The sequence below is a fragment of the Asterias amurensis genome, chromosome 8 (genome assembly GCF_032118995.1).
Source record: "Asterias amurensis chromosome 8, ASM3211899v1".
NCBI classification, from domain to species: Eukaryota; Metazoa; Echinodermata; class Asteroidea; order Forcipulatida; family Asteriidae; genus Asterias; species Asterias amurensis.
The window spans coordinates 9,746,536-9,767,795 of NC_092655.1; the positions used below are offsets into that span (position 1 = coordinate 9,746,536).

The following is a 21,260-nucleotide window of genomic DNA, read 5'->3' on the forward strand; positions in this document are numbered from 1 at the left end:
TGGTGTCGTTAATTATTTTTATTGATTAGTCTGGTCCGTTTCATTGTTTGTTTTTGTTTGTTTGTTCTGTTTTTGTTTGCTTTTGTTTTTTGTCTGTCTCAGGGAAATACACAAACATGACAAAGGCATTTTGCTTAAACTTTTTCCCCGAATGTCGATTAGTACGTTAATTTCTGTATAGCTATTATCTTCAAATTTCTATACTGTATTACTGTTAATAGGCAGTTTCAGTAAAATTTAATGCAGGTGATTTTTTTCTCTGACAAGTTGTGGTCTGTTAAGGTGTATTCTAAGGAGTAAAAATCAATTTAAAATTTTGAAATCGGATGTTTGGTTGCAGATATATACTGTCTTTAAAGAGCATGGATCGTGCAAAAAACGTACCTGTGTTCAAGTTCAATTGTTATGTTTTTCTTCATATCGGCTACGGCCAAGTTTAATGCACAGCCTATGACAATAGAGGGCGCACTATAGACGAGCGCCCTCTACAAATGGGGAGGTTTACAAACTGTGCTGCGCGGCGCTAGTAATGATTTTTATGAACGGCAAAAAGTGATATTTTGTGAATCAAACTGAGGAGCGGCATTGTGGGGGAAATTGTTAACTATAAAAATTAAATATGTGTTAAGTTTTGCAGGTGTTTGTGTGAATATTCTTTATTAATTATGTCAACAAATAGCATTATTAAATTAACCAGATTGGAATAAAATTGAAGAGTTTATGACTGGAATGTTTTCTTTAATTTAATATAGTTGATCCTTGTAGTAATAATTGTAGTATTAATACAGTAAACATTTAGAACAATCTTTAAAAAACTTGAGGATGAAGGCATTGGTACACATCGATTATTATTGTTATATTTACAAAGACAATTTTTAAAAACTAGTGGCTACAATACAATCAATTTTTTGTTCTACTTTCGTTTCAATTAGTATAGGCCTTGAAAATAGATAATAATACTAGTTTCTTTTGACACAAGATGAGCAGTCTGTTATATCAATTCAGAACGAGGCAATTACCAAAAACAAGATCGGGCAGCTTTCCCTCAACCAAGACGAAACATATAATTAGAGCCCCGGCCTATCAAACTTATTGTAACACACGCCCTCTTGTGGTGGCACATCACAGAAACACGAAGATGTACTGGTACATGTACAATTGTGCATATATTTTGGACAACTTTGCAAGAAATGGTTGAACAAAACCTCTTGGAGGGCGAAGAAAACATAATCAAATTACACCAAATTTTCACAAGTTAAACTTAAAAGTATGGGAATTAGCACTGACAAAGTCGCATTCAATTTTGATGATTTTTCTCTGGAAGAAATCTTGATTCAAAAAACGGAAAACGCAGACAAAAATAGGTTTTTATGGTAAAAGCTATGCGACTACATGTACCATGTGCGGAATTTTATCGGCTACACGATGATGTAATCGTTATCTCATTTTGTGTAAAGATGTGCTCCCTCATCGCAAAAAAACGTTTTCGGGCTTCTTCGGCGCTTTCCAAAGATTTCCGAAATCCGTGGTCCATGGGGTTCATAGGTGACGTCATGCACAAACGAATGGACGCTGCACGCGAGGCCAAGCCTCCTGTTTCTGTCGTTGCTCTCTATTTTTTACAATATCTCCGAAACTATTCATCCGATTTCAAATATTTTTGAAATGTAAGCACGAGGAGAGAATGCTCCTGCCTGCTTTCAAGTCTCATAGTTTTGAGTTGTACAAAATGTGAGTTATGATTTAATATTTCGTTCTTTTTTTTCGGGGCTGTGTGTGTGTGTGTTTTGGTACACATGAAATCAACTTGATGGAACTGCCTACTGTTAAGTTATTTGGCATCCGTCCTTCATTATTATACTCATTGATATTATTTTGTTTTCTACTGTATGCTTAATTGTAATTGTCGACATGGAAAATAAATGTACATTGATTGATTGATTGTATGGAGGCTTCCTCCATCCATCGTCTGACCATTTTGGATTGACCCAAGCCCTTAAATCACCTAGACTCCTTTTGTTTGTGTCACATACACAAACGAAAGGAGTCCATGATTGAGGGATAGATTACATCTTGCATTCTGACGCAATATAAAAACACGACCTGTGCTTCCAAGACCCCTGTCAACTGCTTTTGCATGCGTACCAGCGACGACATGCGAGCATTACCACCAGCACGCACAATCGGTATTAGGTGCACAACTCAAGGCACAAGATGGGTCCAAAAAATGTGTGGGTAAGATTTTTAGGAAGAATTCAATAGGCTGTATTGAATATGACGTCACCGTTCAAATATTTGCCCTACAACTTGATGGCATCTGCGAGCGTGTGCGTGTGTGTGTGCATGCTTGTGCCGTAGAAATCAAACTGGGAACGTTGCGTGCTGCGCGTTTCTTTGATGTACGCGTTTGGACACGCATACGGTTTGACCTACAAGATGGTGACTTCCATCGCAAAAAGGGGGTTATTCAATACGGTCTTTACCGAAGTCGAAGAATTATATAGAATTTTAACTAAGAATAATAAGAGTTGGCAAAATCAACTTGTGTTAGCGACTGTAGGTAGGGCCCACCCATATACTTTAGTTTTACACTATTATTACAGTTCTTGCTTCTTTTGTCGATTTAAAATGTATTGGACGTGTTGACGGTGTATTGACGGTACTGTTCCTGTTGACGGTGTATTGACGTCCCGGTATAGCCTCTGGACAAAACACGCTGGCTGTAGTGTAGCCCTTTTTTCTCCAAATTTGTCAATCAAGGATTCATTGATTATTGTCCATCATTTCAAATGGTACTTACCCCAAAAGTATTCCTTTGACATTTTGTTAGAGATAGAAGACTAAGAAATACTACAGAAAGAAACAAACTAGATGAAATCTATAAATTGTACTATTCAAGCAGTGGTTTGTTGAACCACACACACGAGGCAAAAGAAATGAACAGAATGGCACGTGTGGATGACGACGTGTGTGTGGAGGGTTGTTGGTGGATGGCGTGTTGAAATGTTTTAAATCACGATTGCGCAGCAATTGCACATAACTGGTTCACAGCAAAAGTTACTTGATGATCACAATAATACGTCTGTGCACCAACGAAACACAAGTTTTTGCCCGAACCGAGATTATGTCCGTTTGAATATTAAAGGTCTAACAAATGTTGGCACACATGCATAGAAAGCTTTTTCGAACAAAAATTCACGATAAATCTTTCTTTGGAGAGTCTCGTTATATATGTTTCTTTTATTTTTATGGTGTTACCTTTTTTAAAGTACTTTCTATTTGCTTTTACATTTAGCAGACGACGTTGATGTTGCAAAGAATGTTATGATTCGCGAATCGCCCGGTTCACATCGTTTCGGTGTACAATCTCGAACTCACAGAATCTTCCTCGATATGATATGCTCATCCCCTCATTCACCAGCCACTCATTCGGCAGATGGATGTGGATTGGCCAATAAATGAGAGATGGCAAAGACAATCTGACCAATCACAGTGTCGGTTGCAAAATTTGAGGGTGTTTTCGTTTGTGTAGTGGCTGTAACTGCGCATGAAGCACGACGACGAGCTACATGTACTGTAGTATAGTTTGGCCGGGCGGAAGGCAATTCTTTTCTGCCTTTCTTCGTTTAAATAAAAATTCAAATCTTGTATTTGGTTTGGTTCGTGCAGTGGGATTTAGAAAACACATGAAACAACTGTTTTATTGTTATCGTTGGGTATTCTGCGTAGCGTCTGTCCAGATCGACAGCAACCGGACCACAAACAAACACAGACAGAAGGTTTCAAATTCATTTGAAGTGATTTGATTTGTGATTGAATCTTTTGTTGAGGATTGGACTTGGAATTTGGATGAGACAACTTTCCCAACTGTCAAGGACGAGATACGGTAACGTTGTATTACTATTGTATCACCTAATAATGAAAATAATTAATATGGCCTATGAGAACTATGAGGTTTTTTGTTTATTGTTCTAAATCTAATGATGATGATTGTTTACCTTTTAGTATTTATAATATTAAATAGGTCGATGGTGAAGGTTTCAGGACACTTCGTACCTTGGATAACTTTCCGTATGGCGCCACCACTTTTTCACTCATTTTTACAAAAAGGGATATTTCAATCAGGTAAATTAGATACTATATTATTTTATTTCGAATGAAAAAGTGGTGGCGCCATACGGAAACTTTTCCCGTACCTTTGCCACTTCGTACCTTTGGCTTTGCCACTTCGTACCCAGTGACTTTGGACACTTCTTCGTACCTGGACACTTCAGGCTTCGTACCTTCTTACAAGACACTTCGTACCTTCTCACGAGACACTTCCTACATTTTTACAAATTCGGGATTTCTGCATCAGTTACTATATGATTATTTTTCGCTTTGTGATCAGATGATTAATTTCTAATAATATTAATAATTAATATGAAATAAAAGCAAATCAAACCAACTGTTGGTGACAGTGTTACTGTTACTAACTATTCTGTTGGGACCAAGGAGCCATTTTGACGATTGCGTGATTGTTTGACTTTTAATTTAATAATAAAGTTTAAAATATTTGTACAAAACATTGGCGGAAGATGTTGTCCTTGGCGGTAATTAATTCATATAAAATGTTAGTTTCACATTAAAAATAACATTCACATATTCAAACAAAAATTATTATTATTATTATTATTATTATTATTTATTTGACCTCAACAAATACAAGAACATCAAAAAGCACAGCAATAGTTAAACGAAAAGCAACGAACCAATCAAAAAAATAACGAATACAAAATCATTAGGCCCCCAATGTATTATTATTTTTTATCTCAACGAACATTAGATTTTCGAGGAATAGACATTTTAATGAAGGTACGAAGTGACGCGGCTGAGGGTACGAGGTGACTCAGCTGATAGTCACTTCGTACCCCGCCCACGGTTCGAAGTGATTAATTTGGTTACGGTACGAAGTGTCCTGAGAAGGTACGAAGTGTCCGACATCCGGTTATACACGTATGAATCAACTCAGTCCCAGTCAACTCGGCCCCATGACAACTCGGTCCCAGTCAACTCGGCCCCATGTCAACTCGGTCCCAAGTCAACTCGGTTCAAGTCAACTCGGTCCCAACCAAGTCATATCGGTCCCAAGTCAACTCATCCGTATGGTTTGCGGAAAGTTCTTTGATTTTTTTAATTGAGAAAAAAAAATTGGGGTGAATAAATTTCAATTGAAAGACAATGAGTTCAAATTTTTCTTTGCCATGTTTGCTTTCAACCAGAGTATTGTTTTTTGTATGGCTCTCAACAACTGACATTAAAGGAACACGTTGCCTTGGATCGGACGAGGTGGTCTATAAAAAGCGTCTGTAACCGTTTTTATAAAATGCATATGGTTGGAAAGATGTTTTAAAAGTAGAATACAATGATCCACACAAATTTCCCTTTTACTGTGCGAACTAACACGGTCGGCCTTTTATGGGAGTCAAATATTTGACTCCCATAAATGGCCAACCATGTTAGTCGACGAGGTAAAAGAAAAAACGTGCAATTTAGAGGCTTGTTTGTGTGGATCATTGTATTCTACTTTTACAACCATTTCTACCCATGTATTTTATAACAAACGGTTACAAACGCTTTTCAAAGACCAACTCGACCGATCCAAGCATCGTAACAACTTCTAAAAAAGGAGTACAGCGCCCCAGTTACTGGGTCAAGGTCTACATTGCGTACATACATTACATAGCTTATTTATCTAAGAATTGGTTGGATAATTTGCACAGCATAGTCATACATGTAGCCCATAGGCCTATATTTGCATTTGCTTGGAAAATTTCTCTTCTGTATTTTTCATCCAATTAAATCCTGCCACCAATTTTTAAGGCTTTTTAAATTAACTCATTTTACCAAAATACCTTTATTTGACTTTTGTTAGTAGCCTCCTAACAAACTACATACTTTTTATTTCATACAAACAAATGAACAAGTGGTGGCAGGATATTTGAAACCTTTCTATTTGCTTTTTGATCTAAACTTTGGTACAGTACAACTTTGGTGTAGTACAACTTTGGTATTGTCGACTGGTAGGGGGTGCCAGCATGACTCCCCATTGGAGCACCGCTGGCAGCCCCTGCAGGCCACAGCCCCTGCAGGCCGAACGGGAAACCAGCTTGCCAGAGAGGGCGTCCTCTGGCTAAGGCCTTCTCTTCATTTAGTATTACTTGTTGAGTGTATGTACATAAAGCTCAGAAATGAGGACAGAAGCCAGTTATATAGTATTTTCTTCCTTGTGTCATTCAAACTGTGTACATTGCAAACCCCAGGTCAACGCTACAATAGTACGTGGTTCCTCGTTAAAATTCTGCTTGGAAAAACATCTGCCAAGATTTAACTCTTTAAACAATTTGTCATTACAGCTGAGCCATGTCTACGGAATACTTGTGCAACCCTCTTCATTATGTAGAGGCAATGAAGCACAAACACCCAGCCATACTGAAGGACTGGTGCTGTACTGAGCTGTCCCATGTATTAGATTTCAGTGGGTCCGATGGTCTGGGTCAGGTGTTAGCAGGCATCATTGATATCAGACAGGGAAAAACATTTGTGAAGAAGTTCAGCAGAAATAAACAAAAAAGTAAGTGGCTTATTGTGTAAGATTGTATTTAAAAAAAAAGAATTTTAAAGTTTGATCTATTGATCAGCATGATCAAATGAATCATAATAACAATGAAGAAATCTGAGAATTTTCCACAATTTACGAATTTGAAGTATTGAGACATTCTAAAGTTGCATTGCATTTTTGCTTGGAAATGTTTCAAAATAATTTTAAAACTGAAATTAATTTGTTTATTAAAGCCCACCACATGTAGTGTCATCAAGGAGCAAATTCGAGTTTGCACAATGTGTTTTTTTTAAACTATGGTTTCAATTTGCAATGGATCCCAGGCTGGTTGACCATTGGTTGACTTCTGTGGTTGACCATTTGGAATTTTAACACCCCTTACAAACATTCTGCCTTTTCATTGGTTTAGAGCGCGTCACATGATATGTTTTATTTTTTACTAGAAACAGGGACCGTGAGATAGTGTATCGTTTGTCGTGTGATAGTCGGACGACTACGTGTATCACATGGCTTGCAGTACCTAGACGTCTTTTTTAATCAATTCAAACCCAATCAGTTGTGCATAGATTCTGTGTTTCTGAAATGAGCCAAGAGTGTGTTGACTAAACTGTTTGTGAATGTATTGTTTTGATACGATAGGTTATGGTGTAACATCAGTTGGTTGTGGAGTTTTTGGTGCACCCTTGACAGAAGAAGGTTACTGCCAGGCTCGCCAGCTAATTGATTTTCTAAAAGATTGTGAGTTATGCTAACAATTGATTACTGTGTCGTCAATTTTCCATTGGGTGTCTTGTCCTCAAATGTCTTTTCTTTAATTAAAAAGGTCGGATTGTTTTCTTGAGTATCAGAAAGATTCAGTTAGTTGATAAGAGTAAGATGAAACAGCCTGTTTGGCCATACCCCACAAACAAAATATACGCACAGTGCGTAAAAGGAACTCACAAATCACTGACATTGCAAGCAACAAAGCAATTCTATGTAAACTGTATCACAGCCGTTTCGTACACGTTTCTTGTTTCCTCTCAAATAGTACGTATTGTTGTAGTGTGTTTCTGAACCGAGGCTAAAAGGACAAAAGTGGGTGCGTTCGATTAGCTTCCCTGTGTTGACCCCGTAGTGCTCACTCAGGTGAGACCCTGACAAGAGCTAATCGAATGAGCTCACTCGCCCTCTTTTGGTGAAGTCATGCACCTCGGGTCACCCCAAAGTGACCCACTCCACAAGCAGGGCACTGGGGGGCTGACCCGAGTGAGCCTCTGGAATGACGTCAAAGCTATTCGAACGTACCGGGGGCAGACCGGGGGTCTACCCAGGGAAGCTTGAAACGAACGCACCCCCATAGTCTGACCTCTCTTTGGTGTGAAACAAATTGATTCTTAAACTTAAAGGGGACTATTTTCACATGATCAAAGCAGGCCTTTGGCTGACATGGAACTGAAACTCTCACCCAGTTACCTCACATACGTGCACCCTGTGCATGCAGTTACTGGATGAGAGTCATTGTACAAATAAAAGCCTGCTTTGATCATTAGCATTCATGACAACAGTCCCCTTTAATTGTTAAATGTTATATCAATAATACAGCAAAGATTTAATTAATAAAAAGTAAATTATTGCTCAAGTATATTTGATAAATGTTGTAGATATCAGCAAGGAAGGTATATTTCGCATTCCTGGCAACTCTGAGCGTCAACGCCGTCTGAAGGACAAGATTGGTAGCGGTCTTCTAGTTGATTTGGATAATGATGTCTTCACTGCTCATGATGTAGCCTGCGTCTTAAAGACCTACCTTGGAGATCTTCCTGAACCTCTACTGACTGACAAACATTATCCTGCTCATGTACAAGCTGCAGGTATTTATTGCACATTGTAATCTTGTTATTACTAATCACGCATGGTAAAGAAAACAAGGAGTTCTTAAATGGTGGAGAAACGTTTCAAATAAAATATATGAACACGTTATCAAGATAGAGACTGAAAATCCAACATTGCAGGCTTTAGCCTTGCCCAAGGCGGTCACATTATTCTTTCCCTAAACCCACCCTTATACACTGTGCCTAATGTGTGTATCAAATTGCCTGATGCCCTTTTTTGCACAGGTCATCAACACTCATACCACTCTCCACATGCAGAGGCCATCAGGATGACATTCTTGTCAGGTCTGCCCTAGGTTAGGGATTTGAACCAGGGTCCACAGAGAATTAAAACAAAATTGAATGGTACCACCTTGCCAATCTGGGCAAATGTTTTGTTATTGTGCAACAACCTGTCCTGGTAATGGTATCCATGGCCTAAACATCTGACAATTATTGTAACGTGTCTTGGTCAAAGACACTAGCATCTACACCGAACTGTCTGGGATTCAAACCCTTTTTCTCAAACAACAAAATTTGAATACAGTGCACTAGACAACTACGTAAGCTACAACAAGCTACATCAGGCATGATATTCTTCCTACATGTAGTAGTCCGGTTTCTAATTTTGCCTTCGGACAAATCTGAAAGACTGTGATTACATAGCCTTAAATATAAACTCGTGTAGGTCAGCCCTTTTATGCGATAAGTTATTCCTACTTTTTATAGGACCAAATATCATGCCTACTACGTGCTTGGCCATTTTTGCACCTAGTTTACCATATAAGTCTTAATGACTTCACAACAAATCCGCATTGATATGATGATATTTGATTGTGTTAATCTCTTCTGTCCACTGTAGGTTTGACATTTAAAATGAATGAGGTCCCATGCTTGACGGAGGAGCTTGGCAAGCAGTATAAAGACCAGAAGACTCGAGATCACATCACAGCATTGAGATACCTATTCCTTATGCTGCCTCCAGTTTACTTAAAGATGCTGAGAGAACTCTTGGAACTCCTTCATTCCATCACAGAACATGAACAACTAAATAAGATGTCTGCATTCAACCTTGGGGTCATGTTTGCTCCACATATTCTCTGGCCTAGATATGTGAGTACTTACTAGATATTGTCTGCATATCTACTTCCAACTTAAACATCATCATCAATGAACAACCACTTTGGCATCTGTTGTCAAATGATAATTCTGGGCTTGATTTCACAATGCACAAAGATTCATCTGAAGATAAATTGCCCATATCACCATAATGTATTAAGTTGCCTTAAAATGAATCTTGGTTATCTGTGAAACTGGCCCCAGGTTGCATTAGATACTTGTTCATACTACACATTCAGTTTTATACCAGTCATAAAACAAGTTTACAGATTAGAAACACTTTAGATTTTTCTCAAATGGTCATGTTTGAATCCATAACAAGATTTGAGATGGCATGAATTAATGCTGATTTGTAATAATTTCAACTGTCAGTGTCTGGCAATGTAGTCTTAAGAAGGATTGTTAGGCCTAGTGTGACAGCATTATATGCAGGGTTCGACCTTAACGCTGGTCCGCTGGCCAAATACCAGTAGAAATCGCGGCGGACCAGCTGAAACACCTTGCCAACTGGTCCGGCTGACCAGTAAAAAATATCGGCAGCGGTACTACAGAACTATGACTATTATTTAAATATTTTTAGGCTCGAATAAAACATAAAAACATTCACTCAAGGTTTGGATAAAACGTAAAAAAATCACCCGAAGTGCCGCTGAACGCTGGCAAACTTCCCACGATAACACATACACATGTACACACAGCGCAAAATCCCATCATGCAACGCAAATGCTTGTAGTCTTCGTATTAGTTCACGTGTGCCAAAAAGTGTAAGAAACATTGATCGCTAGAGGGCGTTTCAGAATATTCGATAGCGTGAGAATAGACGCCCTCTATTGGTGAAAGTACGCGATAGCTTACAAAACTAGCTTCAATCGCCTTGACAAAAGACCACAACGCAAAACACATTCTGTCAGCAGCAGCATTAGTGCAGCTGCTAAGGTGAACAATTGTGCACTTTGTGGTAAAAGCATGAAATTTGCTATGATGGTTGGTATTGGGCTAATTAACACTTTAAGACCGGGACCCACCTTGGGTCTCGCCTATTTAGGGGCGGAGCCTCATTTGCATAAAAAGGGGGGTCTTTGATACAAAATATTGGGCAAAATCATACTTAGAAAAATTTTTTTTTGTTCTTTTGACCAGAAATATAAACTTGAAAGTCATAATTATAAGTGAGAACATAAATTAGTGGAAAAAATGCCCTTTTGTGGGCGGAGTTTCAATATTTCTAAGTGGGCGTTTTTAAAACAAAGTGTTATCTTCAGTGAACAATTACTGTTTTTACATTGTTTTTTTCAGCTGATTTATGTTATTTGAATAGAAATACTATACAAGAATACATTTTTTCCATTAGTTTAATTAGTTTCTTTATTTCCCCCTCTTTTGTGGGCGGGGCCAGAGTAGTAAACGAGGGTTCGCTAAATTACACACGTGTAATGATCACTATTAAGCTGTAGCATACTTGTCGGAATACTGAAATAGGTAACATGTATAGGGAAAAGGAAAAGTGGTGAGTTGGTTTTTGATAAGGCCATTAGAGAGGCCATTGAAATCTACCAGTACGACCCAAGTTAATGGGGGTTTAGGAAATGTGCTGTGGATAGAGGGTCGATATCCATTGGTCAGGAAGAGTAGGAGCCAAATGTCACTTAGCTGGAGACTAATGTTCTGAAGAAGGGTGTTGTGCTGGTAACTTCTTCTTATCGTGTCCACACACACTATATATTGTGTTTCAGCCAGAACTGGACACAGTTCCTAGCAAGAGCGTTGTACTCTGCAAGGTCCTCAGTTCTGTATTCCTGCTCCATATGTTTGTGGCTCTGTCTTACATATGCAGGTAACGTCTTCAGAGTCTTGATATCCCCACTTCTTGAGAGACACGTTGCACCGGCCAGTTGATGTTCTTAGTCTGTTGAGGCACTTCTATTCAGCCCAACCTGTGTCAGCATCAGGAGGGAGTTCTTCCGAAGCACTTATGTCCATGGATGTTCTAGGTGGACGTTTACCAAGTCTCTCATGTCACAGTTCGAAGAGCCCCGGCTTCTGCACTTGGTTTGACTTTGTTGAGGAAGCTTTTCCTGGACCGAGTCTATTCTTAGCAGGTGTGTGGCTGAATTGAGGGTTTCGCTCATGGTATGGCTATACCAGAAAGTTTGTACAGACTATCAGTTGGTGTTGGTCTGAGGCATCCAGTGATGAGTCGGCATGTAGCATTGATGGCTAGATCAATTTTCTTAGCGTGGGTAGATCTTTCCCAGACTGGGCACGCATACTCTGCAGATGAATAACAAAGGGCTAAGGCTGTTGATCGAAGAGTGTCTGGACTGGCACTCCATCTTGTTCCAGTAAGTTTGTTGACAATGTTGTTTCTTGCACAGACTTTGGCTTTGGTCTTCGCAACATGGGTCTTAAAGGAGAGGCAGCGGTCTAGGGTGACACCTAGATACACTGTATGGTCACAGTTTTCAAGAAGAGCCCCAGACCAGGAGACGTTCAGTTGGCATTTGGCTTCTCGATTACAGAGATAAAAGGCTGAATGAGAGTGATGAGTTATGCAGCACTATAGTCAATTCGGTGGTCGGTTAAAGAATCCCTCGTTTTATGATGAAGTTTCTTGTTAGCGGAAGGTATATTGGCCTTATGCCTGCTTGATGGAACATACAGGGAAGAGTGAGTAGTGGTATGTGGTTGACCTTGGGTATGGGAACATATAGTTAAGTGTGGGGCGGCTTGGTGGTGTTAATCTGGTTGAAACTGTAGCTGTCCATACGATTGCGGTGACCCTACAATTGTCTTTAAAACTCCTCTGCAGAAAGTGACTGTCAAAATTGGGACCAGAAACAATACGATCCACAATCTCACTGGTAAATTCTTGGTAGCAAATGCCGAAAACACTTCGCTCATCGGCGCTAGCTGGGGGCTGAGTATTGTGATCAAGTTTAGAGAACCTCTCAAGCCTACTCGATATTCAATTGAACAGCCCATGAGGACCATCGCTGGTGCTGTTAGCTGCACAAAGACTGACTGGCTACCAGTCCTGAGTAAGGCAAATTTTCCTATTCAGATGATCCAAAGAGAGTGTGCCATATCAGTGATGGTTCTCTAAAGCTAAAACAGAAGAGCGGCGCACGCGGTGGCAAGGTCCAGACGGCACAAGTTCCTGATGAAAAAAGAATCGCACCATCCAGTTCCCGCGGGGATAGACCTTCCCAATGGTAAAGTGTACCTCCTGAACCGGTTCCGCACTAACTCGTCACTCCAACTAGCCAATTCTCTTCACTCTGACTCAATTAATCAACTGCAGAGACAGCAAGGGTCAGTCGCACTACGATCTCCTGTGTCGACGTCCTATAGAGCTTTGTGGTCGATTTCACTAAGCCAGGCAGTTGTTTACCTCAAGATGATCTTGGACGGTCTCTAGATATTTCCAGCCAGGAGCTGGTGCTAGGCCTCCCCTGGAGTTACTGGCGATGCGAAGAGCCTTTTTAGCTGGGGTGTTGTCAGCCACGCGAGCGACATGACAACAGGAAGCAGAACGGCGGCATTGAATTACTCAGACTGGCAAACCCACAACTCCATCAGACCAACTCACAACTCCGACAAAGGCTATACTGTCCTATATATTGAACACCATAGACACAAGTTGTAGGAACCTTGAACAAGAGGGTGTGTTTAGATGCTAAGGTAATGAAAGAAGAACTGGTGTACAACGGTCAATGTTGGTTATTTTTCATTGGAAACTGTGGTGGAGGCTGTTGTCTTGTTTCTTTGTGGTGGGGATCAGGCATAGACAGCTATTGCCAGACTGCCCTTGTCCCATGGTGAACTTGATGCTTGGGTGTTGCTGGTTGAGGTATCTGTATAACATTTTGGGGGCTGATGGGTAGAGTCGGGCCACATCATCAGTTCCAATGAGCTCTTGTGGGAATTTGGAGAGGCAAAAACTGTGTAATAATATTCAATATTGAGGCATCACTGCTGGTTTGATTTGTTTAGCACCCAGTCGTTTACTCTTCTTAAGAGGGAGCAAAGAAGTGCTGTAAACACTGTTACTGCAACTTAAAATGTAGAAATATTGTAATTAAATGTCTATACATGTATTTACACGGTTTTGCACGTACAGTACAACAACCAAGGGGCTAGAAATGGTTTTAATGTATTGTATCCCCACTTTCAAAAAATTAGACTCCCCCACACAAGGGGGGAGACAGTTATTAATTTTTAAATAACTATTTTACTGTTATTATGTATTTTAGTATAAAAGCTATGAATGAGCAGAGAAAAGCAAATTTAGTCAAAATTAACTTATTACATTTGTTCTGCCCCCCACTTTCTTAAAAATATGACTCCGCCCACTAAAGGGGCAGAAATCAAGACAGTTATTAATTTTTAAATAATTATTGAACTGTCATCATGTATTTTAGTCTAAAAGAAAGAGCAGAGAAAAGTAAATTTAGTCAAAATTAACATTATTACATTTTACCCCCTTCTTTCTTAAAAATATGACTCCGCCCACAAAATGGGCAGAATTCAAGACAGTTATTAATTTTCAAATAACTATTGAACTGTTATCATGTATTTTAGTCTAAAAAAATTAGCAGAAATGTTTTTCAAATAGTCAAAACTGACATATTAAATTTTTTACCCCCCACTTTCTTAAAACGTAGCCCCACCCCTAAAACGGGTGAGATCCAAGATGGGTCCAAGTCTCAAAATGATCTTTAGGGTGTATATAACAACTGTAGGAAGTTTCATGCTTTTACCACAAAGTGCACAATTTGTCCACATATGGGCCTTAGCAGCTGGACTACATGGTCGTCGTCAACGGAGCAGATTTCCGTGTGGGGAAAAGAGTCTAGCGTGTTTACGAAAAACGAGCGAGACGGTGAGGCTTCATTGAACAAAAATTACAAAGTTAGGATACTCTGGATGAGCAAAAAGGAGTATTTAATTGGGATAGTATGGTTCTTCCGTCCTGATTTTGCTTAATTTTTTTGTTATTTGGGGCTTGTTTTTTTTTTGCGGGCGATCGGTGAGCGATCTAGTTTTGCTCCATGGTTTTATTGGTCAAATATAATGCGCGGTTGCTTCGGGTTTTTTTTTGCGGGTTCAAATTTCAAGAAATACTTGGGTTCTCGAATGCAACACCTCCATGGTTTAACAAAGGCGCAGTTGTTTTTGCTGCTTTTAAATGAATTTTTTCTTCACAAAACAGACGCCGGCACCGACCATTCCGTACACATATTTAAAAAAATACCGTAAAACGCCTTATGCTTCTCCATGGATGTTGCAACTATTTTGATGTCTACTTTTTGTTGGTTTTTTTCTGGACGAAAGTGGGAAGATTTTGGGAACTTTGGTTATCGGTACGATGTATTGTGTTTATGAATACTTAATATTAAAAGTACAAACAGGCAATGTTTATACATGATAAAATAACTTAAGCGATCGCACGTAAACCCTCCCCACTGTAGATTTGAAGGCAATACATAAAAAGTTAATATTTTTAACAGTCGGTTTTAAAGTGTTTTTTTTTGTTAAGTAAAACAATAAAAACAAATTCATACAAATGTTCTTCGTACTTGAGAATACATCGATGTCCAATGCTTACAATAAACCGTAGACTAAAAAATTACCTAAATAAAGATCATGTTAAATTTTCCAATTTGCTCTCACAAATAATTTGACCTGTTTTTAAATTAATTTGAATAAGATTATTGTTATTACTTTTTTTAAAGAAAAAATACTCTCAAATTAGTGAGCCCCCTTACGAACACAATAACTTGGTACACATAAATAAAGTATGGCTTCCAGTGCAGTTAAGTTGACGTTGCAATTCATGTTGAATTTTGAAATAGCGGCGATTAAAAATCGAGCAGTTGGTATACAACAGTCTTTTTTTAGTTAAAAAAACATATAAAAAATTTGACGGACCAGTCAAAAACCTGGCGGACCAGTGAAAAATCAAGCCAACTGGTCCTGCTGGCCAGTTGAAAAAAAAGTTAAGGGCAACCCCTGATATGACTGGTTCATACTTCCCTAATGCACTAGCACTCCCATGAACAGTATGAGCTTTTCTCTACAAATTAGCTTCCACATTTGCTTTCTTTTAACCATCAGTTGTATGTATTGAAATTTGTTTAATATTAGCAGACATTGAGCTCCTCGGCCTATATTCTGTAATTCACTGTACATTTCTTAATGTCTAGAAGTATGTTGTTATCATCAAGTATTTGATAATGAGTGAAAGATTTCATTTACTTTCAGTTGACTGCAGATGATCTTCGGGATCAGGTATTTGTGAATAAACTCAACTGTGGTGTGGAGTTCATGATCACACATTTTCACAAAATTTTTAAGGTAAGTTTTCAACCTCCTCGTTTTTTCTTTTTCACATAGGTGTATGTCTCAAATGCCATTTATACCAATGTTCAAATAAGTGGACATAATAAACAAATATAACATGGTTTGGGGGTGTTTGGTCGATATCTAGCTCCCCGAGCAGGGGTCGAAATTGCCACTAGCCCGCTAGCCCGGGACTACCAGATTTACAGCCGGGCTACTGATTTTTCCAGTTTGATAGCCCGACGGGCTAGTGGAAAAACAATGCAAAAATCATCATTACAAACAACAAAGAACTGTGCTATGGTGTATTATAAAGTTTGAGCCGTGACGCGAGACATAATGTGTCTTTCGGGCAACCAAAATCTCATCAGGGCTACTAAAAATTATTGGTTACTAGCCCTGCTGACTACCATGAAAATACACTTAATTTCGACCCCTGCCGAGGTATTGGAACTAGTTTGTCAACTTCCAATACCGAGGGGAGCTAATAATCGACTAGTCACCCTCAAACCATGTTATTATTTGTTTCACTATGACAACTGAAATAAATAAAAGCTCACTTTTTTTTTTCTTTCTTTTTTTCTGTACTTTATGAACACCAAAACTGACTGAGTCTGATGTGATTCATGAATAAAAATGCATTGGATCTAGCTCAGTCCATTATCGTTCACGTATTAATGTTTCATCTGTTATAAATGTTCCACGATCGTAAAGCGCATCAGGTAGAATAGCGCCCAGGGATGACGTCGCACAATGGTAATGAGCATAACAAGTAGAATAGCTCCCGGGAATTAGCATTTTTGGTAATTAGCATTTTTATACAACTTAAACTGTTAATCCTCTACCAAACTGATGTAGGTTCCAGCCAAGATGTTAAAACGATGTGAGCAGTATATTAAGTATGGCAAGCTGACTGAAGATGAAGAGGAGAAACCTGCTCGTAAACTATCTAAGGTAACACCTTGATTGGTTCATCAAGAAATTGTGATTTCTGTAACTAGACGGCAGAATTTAATCTAGTCATTTTGAAATTGGTAGTTGGCTTGGTAGGATTCGGGCCCACAACTTTTGTGATTGCAAGTCCTAACCACTGGACCATGTTCTGCATGCTACTTCATGACAAGTTTTACGTATGGGACCATCCCTTTTTGCGATCTCATTTATAATGAACACCTTCGCTGATGCTAAGGTTTACTTCGGAAGTCTTATTTTAAATTCATGCATGAGAATCAATGTAGGTTTTCATTGACCAGTGTGAGCTGCTTCAGATTGTTTCAATGAGATGCAACCATGTATTTTTTTACCATGAAACATCCAGTTGATTCTGTGTGAAGGGTATTTTTTTTATAAGGTACATGGACTTCATTGGGTGAGTTGAGTTGACAAGTATGTCAAATTGATTTGAATGATTATCTTGACCCAACAGGATGAATGTGACAGTAAGAGAGGTCAAGTCATTAGTGCTCCTCAGACAGCTAGTGTTGAAGTCAAGAAAGAGAAGATACAAACGGAGGCAGCATTAGCTCAACTCTATGCTCACGTCCAAGAGATGCCTCCTAGTTCCAAGAAGAGAAAGCTTATGAAACAGGTTAGTGACAAGCTCATGGTTCTACATCTAATGTAACATTCTGTTAAGCATGTCATGCTGGCCACTTATTCAGCTATAAAACATTGTCTGTCTATTGTCGAGATAATCTGGAAGGAGGAATAACACTTTCATTATCAAGCTTCTTAAAATCAAGTCACATTGTCGTGTGCTTGGCAGAAGGACTAAGACTCTTTTCCCCCATGCCATACACTCAGCATAGAACATTCATTCCAGCAGAAAGTTGTCCAGTAATCAAATAGCATAATTCTCAACAAGAATGCATAAATGAATTATAGACATAATGCTCTTATTACTCATAAGTTATGCTTAAGCTTTCTTCAGTAGCTAATAAATATCTGGGAAATGGTAAATCAAAATTCAGCTTGATAATTTCAAAATACAACATTGTGCACTAAGCCATGCACAGTTTCCTCTGCTCTCTGCTGGACATGCTATTTTAGCCTTTTCAAGATGTGTTCAATTAAAAACATTCTTCATTACAACTTGAGAACACGAAGGGCCATGAGTTTCAATCTCACTCAAGGACTTGGACCAAGAACTTGGAATTGAATATACAATGCTGTTTAGCAAAATCATTAAAGTGCAAAGTACAATTACGAATGCTTTTTCTGTAATCAACAGTTTGCAAAGAATAGCAACATGCCAGGTACACCTACAAGAGTGAAAGAAGATGTGCTTGTAAACAGTAGGCAACGCAAGCACACACGAAGCAAATCAGTTGGAGATGTTATTGTTGTAAGTTACAGATGGTTACAGGAATGGACAACAAAATGGCTTCAAATATAGATGCATGTCAATGCTTTCCTGCTCTCTCCTGATAGCTTCTCTAGTTTTGCTCCAGCTTTCAGTACATACATGCTGTATGCTCTATGTTTTGTTTGTTTGTTTGCCTGTCCTGTTCATTGTTTGTATATAAACATACCTGTGCTCTTTCATTATTCAACACAAGATGCAATCTCTGAATACACCTCCACAATTGACTCCATGTCAGTTAATAATGTACATGTATTTATTTCAAATTTCCTCCATGAGCCTGTGATATTGTGTTTCAAACATATTATTGTGTGGATGAGACTAGATAAATCAATATTTCAGGCATTAAAAGTGTCTATGTAAATACATGTACATATTTGTCTAGTCTTGGTTCAAGACGTTTCTTGTTTTCCTTTCACACACAGCGTGGCCAACTCACCAACAGCGCCCACATCGACCGCCCGTACGCACTCACCTGACTTGAGTGGGACAAGTCAGGTGAGTAGATGCGAGCGCTGTTGGTGATTTGGCCGCGCTGTGCGTGAAAGGAAAACGAGAAGCGTCTTGCACCAAGACTAATATTTGTGTGTTTGATTAAACAGAAACATATTTCCACCCCTGGGTATATGAAGAAAAGAAGACCAGCTCCACTTCCTCCTGCAGAACATGAAGAGGTAAATTATCTTGACTGATTATCCCTATCAATCTTGGTCTGGTTTCTTTTACATTCTACTTCTATTTAGTCAATAAGATCTATAGTTCAACCAATGTACAGCTTGAATACAATATCCTCAGAAAACTGTGTGGAACGCACGTAATGGCTGTGATTATTATTATTACAATTTTGCTTTTCAAATTGCATAATATATATTATATGAGGACACCAATTGCAAGATGTCTACCCAAATACTGGCATTAGGTAAGCATATTGCTCAAAATGACCAGTGAAAGACACGTAAAGTAATTCTTGTCTATTCTTTTTTTGACAGACTGCACAACAAAGAGGATACATGCGTGATGTAAGGCATGAAATGCGTGATCAACTTCGTAGGACTTGTGCCAAGTCCTGGGAAACTCCTCCTACTGAGAGACACCAGAGTCCTCGTGCTACTCATCACCACCGATCTAAACAATCCATTACCCCAACTTCTACTACACGGCAGAAACGACAAGCTCCACTCACTCCCAAACAACTTCAAGAACTTGGGCAAGTTTCCACAACGCCCAAGACTGAAGTGGTGAAGCCTGTACCTGCAGTGAGATCCTCAATAAAGACCAGGAAGCGTAGAAGTGATGGGCAACCTTCAGATACTCCTACAGAATCTACTGGCAGAAGTCAAATCAAACCAGTACCAAAGCCAAGGATCGTCAAGGTATTATTATCACCATGCAGTATGTAGCTGAATTTATGTTTCTTGTTTTTCTTCATTTCAGTGCCAATGTAAACTGAAAAACACTGTACAAGTTTTGCATCCTGGGGTTCTTTTTTTGTTGTAGTAATAGATTTGCATGTCTTTATAACTAGGGACAGCTGCCAATGCATGCATTGACTAGAATCTCAACTGCAAATGCATATTACAAAACACAAACAAGCTGAGACTGCCGGTTAAATCCTTGCTATATTGTGCATGTTATCTTTGGCTTGATTATGTCAGAGAAAAGTCTTTTTAGAATAATGCAAAATACAAACAAGCTTGGATTGTTACAGCATGCATTTGTTCATGGTGGCTCATATGGTGGTGCATTGTGTAACATGTAGGAAGTACACTTGAGTGATTAGGGTTTAATGGTAGGGTCATAGATTAGTAAGTACTCAACAAAATAATAACCATACAAACTAACTTGGTGAGAAGCACTGCAGCTGTTGATATTGTTGAATATTGGGTGACAAGGTTGCCCTTGTTGTGATGGTTTGAATAATATTTTTAATATAAGAAATGATTCATCCATCAATGCATGAATCGCTTCTCAGATTGATGAAAACACAACTTCCAATAAATGTAAATTTGTTTTGTCATTATGCAGGAAAACAGTCCATTGATGCCTGCTCGGCCCAGCCATCATCACCGCCGCCAACAACGACAAGCCAACAAGCATGAGCTCAATAGTCTGGTATAGAATACACTCATTCTACAAACATAACAAATGTATAAATGTGTAGATGGTCAAGTTAAGATGTAATGTTCATAGAGTTGCTGAAGCACAAAAGATAAGGTAAGCATAACAACATTTTGCAATTAGAAAAGTTCACTAGCCAAAATACAGAGTTTTTACATGCAATTATAAAGGCTGGTTTCTTGCTCATTTTTGCTTATTTCATAATACACTGTTAAGCAGAAAATATTGCTAAGAAGTATAGCATGTTTATAAGCAGTCATCCCCTGCTTAGTTATGCTGCTTTATGAATCTGATTCAAAAGTTATGTTTAAATTCACATGACTTGTCAGGTACAAGAACATTTCTATTATCCAAGGTATGCCCGTATTGATTCATACTTTTTTGACTTTGTTTTCTTTATTATTTATCACAAACTTGTATATACATTGTCATTGATTGATCCTGGCTTCCAAACTTTCTTGAAAGAGGTTTGGCTATCAACGGCAGAAAGACAGACCAAATGTAGGTTCTGAAGTTTATTATAGGTAATATAGATTTACTGAATCAGTTTGTTTTTTTTTCATTCCCAATTTCCCAATGCAACACCCATATCTGCTGGATTTGTTCAAATAAAAATCTCACAAGTTGAACTATGAACTGTCCAGCAAGACACTTTGTAAAAATTTGTACAGAGACTTAACTTTGTTTTTTGAGAGATTTTTGGTGGACCCTCACTCACAGTGGTATAAGATGCATTTTTGGGGGTATTTGTAGTGAAGAAATGATAAAGAAATATCAACAGCTACACACTAATGAGCTATGATTTACAAAGTGCAAGCAATACTAATCCAGTTACTTAATGTAATGTCCATACATTAGTAAAATG

General features: G+C 38.6%; 2 protein-coding genes across 3 annotated transcripts in view; one reads left to right on the top strand and one right to left on the bottom strand.

Moving 5' to 3' along the window:
• Positions 1-2,999, bottom strand: part of LOC139941003 (nucleoplasmin-like protein ANO39) — an 86,149-nt gene extending 83,150 nt beyond the window's left edge. For both annotated transcript variants that reach the window (XM_071937416.1, XM_071937415.1), the window contains exon 1: positions 2,801-2,999. In XM_071937416.1, the coding sequence (XP_071793517.1) occupies positions 2,801-2,822 (22 nt within the window). In that variant the 5' untranslated portion in view covers positions 2,823-2,999. The remainder of the gene's footprint in view (positions 1-2,800) is intronic.
• A 534-nt stretch (positions 3,000-3,533) lies between these two features.
• On the top strand, positions 3,534-20,416 carry LOC139940700 (rho GTPase-activating protein 19-like). The gene is made up of 12 exons (XM_071937065.1): positions 3,534-3,886; positions 6,396-6,613; positions 7,241-7,339; positions 8,245-8,454; positions 9,317-9,567; positions 15,838-15,930; positions 16,774-16,869; positions 17,342-17,503; positions 18,146-18,259; positions 18,880-18,951; positions 19,267-19,650; positions 20,303-20,416. The coding sequence occupies exons 2-12, from the start codon at positions 6,403-6,405 to the stop codon at positions 20,393-20,395; spliced, it is 1,785 nt and encodes a 594-aa protein (XP_071793166.1). The 5' UTR covers positions 3,534-3,886; positions 6,396-6,402; the 3' UTR covers positions 20,396-20,416.
• Positions 20,417-21,260: the final 844 nt, after the last annotated feature.